Raw genomic sequence first — 12,527 nt, 5'->3', positions numbered from 1 at the left:
TAGTTCATTATTAAATAACATAACTCATTTCTTTATTTTATTACTCATAAAATATACAGCAATCTTCAGATACTGAAAGAATTCATGGGAGTTTCGATTCAGTCACTATTTCATATGTACATGCTAGTTTCATCCTTTTAAAGAAAAAAAGGACACGAAAAAACCTGTGAACCTCCTGATCCTGATTTGACGAACATAGCATATGTATTGTACATATTTCCAGTTAAAATTATTTTAAAAAAGAGACAAAAACGGGGGTTTGAACAAGCAATCACATAAAAGGTTTGAGTGGTTTCATTTTTTTGAAGAAGTTAAGCAAGCAAAACCTGTCAAAATACATTGATTATAAGACCAAGACAAATAATATATATATATTTTTTTCAACAGAAGAAAATCTAAATGCTGCTGTCCTACCATTGGTTTACAGTGTTTCTCCTCTCCAAGGGAGGCATGTTTTCCCCCTCGTATGCCTCGGAATAGTATCAGTGCTTTTCACAAACGTTGTATTACTTAGTGTGCATCATTGTTTTCGCTCATACAGCTGCCCCTACTCTCCTAACCTCCCCTCAGTAACTAAAGAAGGCACAAAATGATGACATAAATATCACAAGAAAGAATACATGAATTAATAATTTACTTTCTAAAATATTTTCTAGAGGGCAAAGGACAGGTAGGTTTAATAACGCAAATGTAAAAAGTCCTGTCGCTCACATACAAATGCAAAATCTAAATGGCACCCTATTCTTTATAGAGTACACTACTTTTGACCAGAACCCTATGGCCCTGGTCAAAAGTAGTGTACTATAAAGGGAATAGGGTGCCATTGGGGATGGAAATTCTTTGAAATTACTCATGAGAGCAAATACTACGATTTTTTGGTTCCCACAGAGGGTCAGGAGCTTAAGACATGAATGATTTTATTAAAATGTTTGTTCATAAAAAATAAATGATTTCCCCTCCTCCCACATGGATTACAGACAAGAGGCTAGGTGCGTTCTGACTGTCTTAGTGTGCGGATAAACATGACCATCACTCTCATAAAACTTAAATGAAACATCACTCCTTATGTTTTTTCTCAGCCCAAAACGCTCAATCCCATTTCTACTGTCAAAACAGGTTTTGAAAAGGCTTCTTCCACATCTTTTGGTCCATGTCTGTTTTTCACTCAGTGAAGTGCTACTATCCCCTTGGACTACAGGTTATTGCCGTCATAAGATGTCCGTCTGTCTGTTGGCTGGACAGTTTCTACCGTTTAGGACCTTTGTGGGTAAAGGTAAAGGTGGGGTATAGCAGCAGCAGTTCCTCTGAAGTCCAGTATCTGCTGGAAGGACACCTGGTGGTACGAGAGGATGAGTGTGGCCAGCCAGCCTGTTGTGCCTCCCCCTCTCCCTCCCTCCCTCCATTTCTCTCTCTCCATCTGCAGGACTCTTAAGGCTCCTGTGCGGACTGTCTCGGCTCGTGCCCTCCCAAAGCTGGCTGTGGTGATTTAAGACACGGTGTGTATGTGTGGATTTGTTTGTGGCCTCTGCCCCACTTCACTGTCCATCCGCCTGCCCTTGGCTCCCCTCCTGGGCAGCGACCACCACCCCCCTCAGTATGTCTCTGAGTCTGAGTCGTTGAGTTCCTCATCCTTGTAGAAGCCTCCATCGTGGTCGCGGTGGCCGATGTTGTTGAAGCTGCAGTAGGAGCTGTGCTCGCTGCGCAGCACGGGCAGGCTGTCGAAGGTCACACTCTTGGAGGGGCTGGTGGTGTAGTGGTTAATGGCACTGAAGGACAGGCTGGGCGCCGGGTTGCAGGGGGACACGGGCATCATGGTGGCCAGGATCAGCGCCAGGCAGTCCGCCACGTCTTTGTTGGGGGCGCAGGCCAAGGCAGGCGTGTAACCTGAGGGGTTCAAACAGAACAGCAGAGGGTCACTTCAGGAGCATCACCGTTTACTATAACACTTTTGGTGAAAAACATGAAATAACAGCAGGCTAGGAGATACAAAGTTAAGACAATAACCAAGCAGTGGACTAGAGAGAAACATTTGTGGACACATTGAGAAGAGAAGTACAGAAGAAAACGGTGTTAGCGTTATGGATCTTACCATTCTCATCGACTGCTAGCACGCTAGCACCCTTCACTAGTAGCTCCTGAACCACCACCGTCAGACCATTTCTGGCTGCAACGTGTAACGGCCTGAGGAGAAAGTACCGTCAGATTAGCCAGCAGCAAATGAGGATACCTCCCAAATGCCAGACTATTCCCTATATAGTGCACTTCTTCTAATTCTTCTGGCCCAATTAATACAGCTGAACCATACGTACGTCTGTAAGGCTGCGTTAGTCGAGTTGATGAGGTTCCTGTCTGTAATCTTCTCCAATATCAACAAAGCACTGGTTTCATGCCCCTTTAAAAACCAGAGTCAAACATGTCAGACCAAAATTTCAACCAGAGAGAGCCAACTGTTCAGATGAACGTCATCTTCATGTGGGGATGCTCACCTTACTGCAGGCCAGATGAAGAGCAGTGTTCTTGACTGCATCCTGCAGGGTGAGCTCTGCTTTGGCACTGCTCACCAACAGCTCTGACACAGACAGAGAAACATAAAGAAACTCAATTAGGAAATGAAGCAACTTATTAAAATGTAAAACAGACATGTTGAACTTAAGCCGGCTGGGCGAGGCAAAGCGGAGGAGAGGGGGCTGCGTACCGACAGCGTTGGTTTGTCCGTTCTCAGCAGCCATCATGAGGGAGGTCTTCCCGGAGGCATCGGGGGAGTTGACCTGGGCGTTGTGGCCTAGCAGCAGCTGAAGACACTCCACGTGGTCCGTGAAAGCCGCCGCATGCAGGGGGGTCCTGGAGAGAGAGGAAACTTATTTCACCGATATCATGTAGGACTGTTATAAACAAGTTTGTTCAATTAACCCTGTTTATACCATAGAAATATAAAATCACTAATAGATGTATTAAAAGTAATCTACAATCCCTCATCCAACCCCAGAGGTCATTTTATTCCCAAGACAACATTATTCTCCAGAAGAAAAGGACTTTGTCATGTGCTGTAGTTACCGGTTCTTGGTGTCAGTGGCGTTGACAATGGCCGGCCCCAGAGTGTCAATCAGCATCTCTGCAGCCCCCTCGTTGTCATTGATCACAGCACAGTGGAGGGGGCTGAACGAGTTGCCCTCGGTGACATATGCTATGACAAAGTCCTGTTTCAGTGTAAGGTCCTCCACTGAGAGTCATAACCCCTAATTCTGTTGTAGTCTTGTTCATTCCCCCACATGGCTCCGTCCACACCAATCGAATGCTTTTCAAGCCACAAGAGGGAGTGAATGAGTGTACACTTCATGGAGGAGAGAACAGAGCTACAGTCCAGTTAGTCAGTACGTACCGTTGTATGTAGGGGTGTAACGATCCATCTACTACATCGATGTATCGATTTATATTCCTATGATCCAACTACATCGATCTGTGCTCGGTGAGTTGGCCTTTTGGACAACATATATCACTCTAACATCGTTTTAAAATGTAATAAATCGATTGTATCGATACTAGGAAATAACCCATTGGATTTAAGCACGTCAGACTTTATATGGATGTTTTTTCTTAGCACTTTTAATGATAAAGGCTTTAAACATTACTCGATTCAGTCTGCCTATCCGTGACGTCATCGCCCCACGCCAGCAGCAGCGCAAAGGCGCAAAGACAACAAAACATAGCATGGCGGACGACAGAGGAGAAGCCGACGAGCGAGAAATTATCAAGCCACCATTGCGGTCCTTACAAGAAACAGGAATCTAGGAAACTTCACCTGCACTGTCCAGTATCCAGGTATTTATTTCAGTCACACTGGTTGAATTTTTGGCTAAAAGGTTACTGAATCGATTTCAAGTCACTGAATCGTTTCGGATCGTATCGTTCTAAATGAACCAATATCGTCCTTGAATCGTATCGACAACCACGAATCGTGATACAAATCGAATCGTTACACCCCTAGTTGTATGGCCTGCCTAATTCAGGGACATGTTTACGGTGCTGAAGAGAGAAAATCAGAAAATATCTAGTGTTCCGTTAGTCCAGTACGTACCGTTGTAGCAGGCCCAGTGTAGTGGCGTGTAGCCCTGGTTGTCTGTGATGACGGGGAGGGTCTCCACTGACTGGGCGGCGTGTAGGAGTCCCCCCAGCACCCCGATGTGTCCGGATGCCGCCGCCAGGTGGACAGGGGTTCGCCCCTTACAGTCCCGAACCAGGAAGCTGGCGCTGTGCTGCAGCAGGGCCTCCACACACTCCTCATGACCCGTCAACGCCTGGGAGGAAGGGCAGGGAGACAAGAATGGATTTGAATAACTAATAATCAATGATATAATAATGAATCATCAATTATTACAAATGATGTCTGGAGGCAGGTCCCCCTACAGGGATGAATACACCACTACCCATGGACAACTACTTTTCTGAAGATAATATGTATATTTGAGCCTCCCCGTCTCTTTCTGTGTGTGAGCGTATACAGCCAGCTCTCCTCCTCACCCCTCTGTGTAGCGCTGTTCTGCCCCACTTGTCTTTGGCTTCTACGCTGGCTCCCTTGTTGAGCAGTGAGTACACACAGTCTGTGTGTCCGCTCAGCACTGACAGCATCAGAGGGGTTCTGATACACAAGACAACAAGGTCATATTACAAACTGGTAATAACCAGGCTGAGTCCCAAATGGCAACCTATTCCCTATATGGTACACTACTTTTGACCCGAGCCCATAGGGTTCTGGTTTAAAGTAGTGCACCAAGTAGGGCATAGGGTGCCATTTGGGACGTAGAACTAGTGTCAAAATCTCTTTATTTCAGGATCCAAAACCCAATTGATTATTATTGTATTGATTTACTGTCCATTCCCGTCTTGAACGTCCACTGGACTCTGGAGGTCAGCATTTCCAATCAGCAAACGCAAACACTCCGAATGACCGTTGGTAGCTAGAGGAGGATAAACAGAGAGGATATAAGAATGTGAGATGATTGACCGTTGGTAGCTAGAGGAGGCTAAACAGAGAGGATATGAGCTGATTGCTGGACGACTATTACCTTCACATGAACAGACAGATTTCTAGAACAGTGGTATTGGTAAATGACATCCTCATGATGTTAACACAGCAGATAATAAAACATTTTGGGGCTGAGGCCCTCGAAGCCTGTCACCTGCTAGCTGTGTACCTGGCTCTGGATAGAAGTCCCCCTGTGCACTGATCTAGGATCAGCTTACCCTCCCCAGATCCTCAGCAATAATGACAAAAAATGACCTTAGATCAGTGTGTAGTGGGCATTTTCACACTATGCTATATAATATCCCTAGAGTGGACATTGGCGTCCTAGCAACATGACCAAACAAATGTCCATCTTGGTAAGGAAAACTTTTGAATTACAGAATCTCTAGGTCTTACGTGATATCCTATGCGTACCTGCAGCGTGGATGGGGGTCCTCTTCAGGGTGAAGTCTTTAACCAGGATGGAGGCTCCCTGGTTGATGAGGACGTCAACACACTCCACATGGCCTTTAAAGGCAGCCAGGTCCAGAGGGGTGCGCCCCTGGCTGTTCCTCACGTCTAGATCCAGCAGAGACTGAACCAGGACCTCCATAGCATGGTGGTGGCCGTGGTACGCCTGAATGGAAACAAACACACAGTCTGAAGCAAAGTCCAGTGGTATGCCTGAACAGATATACACTCCTAATATAATCAATGTCCTATAGTAGACCAGTGGTATGCCTGAACAGATATACACTCCTAATATAATCAATGTCCTATAGTAGACCAGTGGTATGCCTGAACAGATATACACTCCTAATATAATCAATGTCCTATAGTAGACCAGTGGTATGCCAGAACAGATATACACTCCTAATATAATCAATGTCCTATAGTAGACCAGTGGTACGCCTGAACAGAAATACACTCCTAATATAATCAATGTCCTATAGTAGACCAGTGGTGCGCCTGAACAGATATACACTCTTAATATAATCAATGTCCTATAGTAGACCAGTGGTATGCCTGAACAGAAACAGTCCTAGACCCCTAAAGTAGACCAGTGTCTCTCAAATCGGGTGCCCATTTTTTCTCCCGCCCAGCATCAACATCGAAGGTCCCTGCCAAGCGTGAGATTTAGAAACACTCTACTTCTCCTCTGTTGGAGGTTGATTAACTCAAATGGCAAAATAAGGAAATCATCCTCATCATCACCGTGTCAAAATATGCATGTATTTTACACTAATCAGGAACAGATAGGAACATGGTGTGTGAGTGTCTGGACAATCAACTTTTCGTGGAAAAACAACACCATGCCTGCATCCCAGATAGCACCCTATTTCCCATGTAGTGCAGTACTTTTGATCTGGGCCCATAAGGCTCTGGTCAAAAGTAGTGCACTAAATAGGGAATAGGGTGCCATTTGTCATGTGGCGAGACCCCTACAGGAGCAGGTAGGCTTTACTCACAGCTAAGTGTAGGGGGCTGATGGGAGCTCTGACATCAGAGTCGTTCAGGATGTCTGTCCCTGAGGTTTCCATTAGCTGGGGAAAGACAAGGACGGGCCAGTTTAGACTTGTAACATATTTACTTTGAAGGTTAGTCTAGTAGCATGTTTCATGTTGTAAATCTCAGTGACCAGCCCCTGCAGACATACTGGGGTGTTGCATTCGTATCTTAAACAAGCTAGTGTGAGGAAAAGTAACCAACTGGTACTTACCACATCTAAAGGTGTTTCACTTGCAATCTGGAAAAAGAACATCAAGAGTGACGATGCGGCCACGACAAACATGCAACCACACCTTAAAACCTACTGAATATCAACGTCTGTCCCAAATGGCACCCTATTCCCTATATAGTGCATTACTTTTGACCAGAGCCCTATGGGCCCTACATTCATTTGGGACGCAGACAAAATGGTCTGTGAATGCAGGGCGTCTAGTCCCCTGTGGTTCTGACTCACCATCTCCAGACAGAGGCGGTGTCCGTACGCAGACGCGTAATGGACTGCGTTGTAGCCCTGATTGTCCCTGATCCCTGGGTTAGCGTCGTTTCGCAGCAAATATTCCAGACACCTAGAGGTCAGAGGTCAAGAGTTCACTAATCATTATACCAACATCAAGACAGACAGATAAGCAAGCAGAGACACTTTCCCAAAGGAGACGTGGCCAAGCTTTCCCACTGCAGATTTAACACTAGTATGTATTCAAACACGGCCAACAACATACTCTAGACTACAGTGAAATGTGAAAGGTCATGGCACCACAACATACTCTCCAGACTACAGTGAAATGTGAAAGGTCATGGCACCACAACATACTCTCCAGACTACAGTGAAATGTGAAAGGTCATGGCACCACAACATACTCTCCAGACTACAGTGAAATGTGAAAGGTCATGGCACCACAACATACTCCCCAGACTACAATGAAATGTGAAAGGTCATGGCACCACAACATACTCTCCAGACTACAGTGAAATGTGAAAGGTCATGGCACCACAACATACTCTCCAGACTACAGTGAAAGGTCATGGCACCACAACATACTCTCCAGACTACAGTGAAATGTGAAAGGTCATGGCACCACAACATACTCTCCAGACTACAGTGAAAGGTCATGGCACCACAACATACTCTCCAGACTACAGTGAAATGTGAAAGGTCATGGCACCACAACACACACAACAGTAAGAGAGGTGTGAGACGTACTTTCCGTCTGTGTCGGAGGCAGCAGCGTAGTGGAGCGGGGTGCAACCCCTTTTATCCAGATCGTTCACACTGGCCCCAGACCCCACCAAGGCAAACAGACACTGGTAGTTACAATTGGCTGCCGCATAATGCAGAGGACTCCTAGAAGAACGCACAGAAACCATTCAACATCAACAACAGAAACAGCTTATTGGAGCTGTATAACATTTACATTTTACATTTATGTCATTTAGCAGACACTCTTATCCAGTGCGACTTACAGGAGCAATTAGGGTTAAGTGCCTTGCTGCAGGGCACATAGATTTTTCACCTAGTCGGCTAGGGGATTCGAACCAGCAACCTTTTGGTTACTGACCCAACGCTCTTAACCGCTAGGCTACCTGCCGCCCAATCTTTCCCATAATAATTCCTATATGCCCCTATACTATATTCCAAATTATCATAAAGATCACATATGAAAGTTATTTGATGCCACAGACAGACCTTCCGAAGCTGTCCTTTCTGTTGAAGTCTGCCCCTGTGTTGAGCAGCAGATTCAGACAGTCCAGGTTCCTGGTAACAAGATATCAAGTTCAGAAAGGCTCTCGTACATCAGAGCTATCAGGTGGACGGTAACAAGATATCAAGTTCAGAAAGGCTCTCGTACATCTGAGCTATCAGGTGGATGGTAACAAGATATCAAGTTCAGAAAGGCTATCGTACATCTGAGCTATCAGGTGGATGGTAACAAGATATCAAGTTCAGAAAGGCTCTCGTACATCTGAGCTATCAGGTGGATGGTAACAAGATATCAAGTTCAGAAAGGCTCTCGTACATCTGAGCTATCAGGTGGATGGTAACAAGATATCAAGTTCAGAAAGGCTCTCGTTCATCTGAGCTATCAGGTGGATGGTAACAAGATATCAAGTTCAGAAAGGCTCTCGTTCATCTGAGCTATCAGGTGGACGGTAACAAGATATCAAGTTCAGAAAGGCTCTCGTTCATCTGAGCTATCAGGTGGATGGTAAAAAGATATCAAGTTCAGAAAGGCTCTCGTACATCTGAGCTATCAGGTGGATGGTAACAAGATATCAAGTTCAGAAAGGCTCTCGTACATCTGAGCTATCAGGTGGATGGTAAAAAGATATCAAGTTCAGAAAGGCTCTCGTTCATCTGAGCTATTAGGTGGATGGTAACAATGAGAACCTGAAAGAAAAGAGAAACCCGTACACTGCTCTTGCTAGTATCACTGTTTTTATAATGCTACTAAAAGCAATAATAAAAAGTGATACTAGCAAGAGCAGTTTGCAGGTTTCTCTTCTCTTTCAAGAAGATATAAAGACAATTTAGACCAGAGCGCAAGTCAATACCACCATGGCAAAGAACCACATTATACAGAAATGATACCGCACTAATGATCTATACGATTTTTTAAATAACTCTAAACAATACTGCTAAACCATGTGAAATGTAAGAGTGTGAATATGTGTTTGTTCTTTCTGGTGGCTTTCCAGTTCATGAACTAAATATTCCTTGGTGTAAAGCCTGGACCAGTCCACTCACCCTCCAGCTGCTGCAGCATGTAAACAGGTCCTTCCAAAGTCGTCAGGGGTGTCTATATCAAAGCCTGATGAGAGGAGCTTCCGACAGCAGTCAGAGAACCCACTGAGAGCAGCCAGGTGGAGGGGGAACATCCCATGGACGCCTCGCCTGCAACACATTTTTACATTTTAGATCAACCCCCCACACACCACAATGTGTTGAGCATAGTCTCCAAGCGGCAATTCGGTCAATGACAGAATTGCAGATGCATGTTGCATTATTGCTGGAAACTGTGTGTGTGTGTGTTCTCACTTGGCTGTGTCAGCTCCGTTCGTGATGAGTGTATTGATGAGTAACTCGTGGCCGTAGCGAGCAGAGATGTGCAGGGGTGTGTTTCCATTCTTTTCTTCACAGTCGATCTCAGCACCTACAGAACACACACACACACACACACACACACACGTCAACCACTTGACCCAAGAGGCATCATGAAGCATCATGTTCAACCACATTGCAAGTAACATTGCTCTGTGCCAGTGAATCATGGTTTGAAGACTAAAGACAATGCTGAAGAGCCTACTGGTTCATATATATTCAGTTGAGAGCATTCACAGCGACTCACCATTCTGGATGATGGCTTGAGATCTGGAGAAGCGTCCGTGGATGGCCGTCATGTGGAGGGGGGTCTTTCCATCTTTACTCTGCAGATAGAAAGACAAAGATGGTTCACACGGCAGTCTGTGCTGCTGACCACAGGCAAAATCAAACACGTATTGGAGGAGCGCTTGATTGCATTTAGTTTGCATTGTTAGGCCTATTCCATTGGTATTTGAATGTAGACCAGGGCCAAATACTAAGCCATGTGCTGCGTCAGTGTGTGCGTCCCAAATGGCACCCTATTCTCTTCATAGTGAACTACTTTTTGAACCAAAGTAGTGTACTTATAAAGGGAACAGGGTGCCATTTGGGACACAGCCAGTGTCACCACGGCTCCTTGCTCTATGGGCCCCTGGTCAAAAGTAGTGCACTACATAGGGAATAGGGTGTTATTTAGTTCAGACACAGTGTTGGTCATCCGGTCTCCTCACCTTGATGTTGACGAGGGCCCCGTTGCCCACCAGCAGCTCCAAGCAGAGCGCCCCATGGCACGAGGCGGCCGTGAAGTGGAGTGGGGCGAAACCCTTCTCGTTCACCTGGTTCACGTTGGCGCCACACTCGATCAGCTCATTCACCACCACGTCCTGCCCGTTGTAGCATGCCACGTGGAGGGGGGTGTTACCGTACCCATTGGGCTAATTTATCTGGAGGGAGCAAGGGAGGGAAAAGAGTGGAGAGAGAGAGGGGGGGGGGGGGGGGAACAAAACAATACATTCCTGATCAGGTCACTTGGTTCTGAAAACCCCCTGGCCCAAAACACTGGCTCCAACCTCCATCTCTTCATTACTTGAAAGGAAATCATTCGCCAACCCACTAGAGCTCTGTATTTTCATTGAGTTGTAATTGAACAGTGACTACACATTTACATTACATTTAAGTCATTTAGCAGACGCTCTTATCCAGAGCGACTTACAGGAGCAATTAGGGTTAAGTGCCTTGCTCAAGGGCACATCGACAGATTTTTCACCTAGTCGGCTCGGGGATTAGAACCAGCGACCTTTCGGTTACTGGCACAACGCTCTTACCCACTAAGCTACCTGCCGCCAATACACATTTGAATGCGTGTTGACTCACATCCACTCCAAGGTCCAGGAGGTACTTGACCACACTGATCATTCCACTGGAGGCTGCAGAGTGGAGAGGGGTGTAGGCCTTCTTGTCTTTACAGGACACCTCTGATCCATGAGAGGCCAGCAGTTTCACCACCTCAATGTGCCCTATGGTAGGTAGAGAGAGCGAGAGGGAGAGATAGATTAGTTTACAGTGGTACACAGCACCATAAGCAACACCTACATCATGTTAGTACAACTGAAAACATCTAATCAACCTACTTAGTACATGATTCTGACATAATAACACACTAGACGTGGCTCATACAGCTGAGCTGTGAGACTAACACACAGTCCATTCATTCATTCATTCATTGGTATAAAGGACATTAGTCAGAATGTAAATGATGTGGTAAACTCATCACCCATGTAAGCAGCCCAGTGGATTGCTCGGCGATCCTTCTTGTCAAAGGCATTAATGTTGGCTCCTCTGGAGAGAAGCAGCCTCACCATCTAACAGGGAGAGGAGAGAGAAACAAAACACAGGTTGAGGAAAACTAAACAGCAAAATCCGCTAAATCTGGCTTCAAAGCCTTCCCTTTAAAATTATATATTTTGTATTCACAATGAATGAAAGATAACATGTAAAGACATGGTACATTTCTCCCCTTTTAGTCCCCCTTTGACCTCCCCCTCCCCCCAGAATGCCTCCAAACACATTTAAAAAGAAAGGGAAAGTAATTGACTTACATGTCAGAAAACAAAACAAAAGTATACAACAACGTTACTTCAAGCAAAAATGTAATAGCCTAACAATTTCAGGTGATTAAGTAATTTTATAGGCCTATATAGCAGTAATCTCAAGGTGGGGCCAAGAGTACTAATCTGGAGGAAGTGTTTGGAGCTGTTCAAAATAGGATATCATCGGGTCCCAGGAGGAATAAAATGAGTTGGTTGACCCTCGAATGGTAACTTCATTTTTTCTCATTTTAGGAACAGCTTCAGATCTTCGAGCCAAAGAGAGGCTAAGGGAGGATTGATAGATTTCCAATCCAATAAAATCCTTCTGCGGGCTAACAGGGAGGCAAAGGCAATGGCATCTAGCTGTCTATTGGTCAGAGAAGGATTGTTGTTTGGTACTCCAAAAATAGCAATTTCTGCACTAGGCTGCAACTTTATATCAAATGCTTCAGAAAGGGTTTTAAATAGTGGACAAATAATCTGCCAGACGGGGACAGGACCAGAACATGTGGGTCAAGTCCACCAAGGAGCTTTTACACCTGTCACATGTACCATCAATATTTGGGTAGAATTTGGACAATCTGGCCTTACTGAAATGGATACGGTAAAGTACCTTAAACTGTATAAGGCTGAGCCGGGCACAAGAGGAGCTTCCATTTACCCTCAGTAAGGCATTTCACACTCAGATCGGATTTTATTCAAAGCCTCCTCTGAACAAACTCAAGCATACAACTAGGGCTGTGATGGTCATGGAACTTCAGGTGTCGGTGATTGGCGTGTCTTATGTACGTGGTCATCGACAAAACTGACAGCTGACAGGGGGGCGGGACGGACATTAGCAAAGGAA

The 12,527-nt window shown here is 45.4% G+C and overlaps 1 protein-coding gene across 1 annotated transcript; it reads right to left on the bottom strand.

Annotated features, from left to right (window-relative positions):
- Positions 1-1,511: 1,511 nt before the first annotated feature.
- On the bottom strand, positions 1,512-11,452 carry LOC311116417 (serine/threonine-protein phosphatase 6 regulatory ankyrin repeat subunit A-like; the record flags this gene model as incomplete). The annotated part of the gene is made up of 21 exons (XM_084191507.1): positions 1,512-1,884; positions 2,090-2,181; positions 2,310-2,392; positions 2,487-2,569; positions 2,696-2,841; positions 3,055-3,220; positions 4,076-4,295; positions 4,519-4,636; positions 4,868-4,955; positions 5,438-5,639; positions 6,472-6,546; positions 6,723-6,749; positions 6,966-7,077; positions 7,713-7,853; positions 8,196-8,264; positions 9,255-9,401; positions 9,546-9,660; positions 9,856-9,934; positions 10,322-10,525; positions 10,956-11,107; positions 11,365-11,452. The coding sequence occupies 21 exons, from the start codon at positions 11,450-11,452 to the stop codon at positions 1,592-1,594; spliced, it is 2,700 nt and encodes an 899-aa protein (XP_084047633.1). The 3' UTR covers positions 1,512-1,591.
- Positions 11,453-12,527: the final 1,075 nt, after the last annotated feature.

This window comes from Coregonus lavaretus (genome assembly GCF_964263955.1).
Source record: "Coregonus lavaretus genome assembly, contig: HAP1_SCAFFOLD_368, whole genome shotgun sequence".
Lineage (NCBI taxonomy): Eukaryota > Metazoa > Chordata > Actinopteri > Salmoniformes > Salmonidae > Coregonus > Coregonus lavaretus.
Note: the sequence above shows the minus strand (reverse complement) of the source record. Positions and strands in the feature narration are given on the sequence as shown.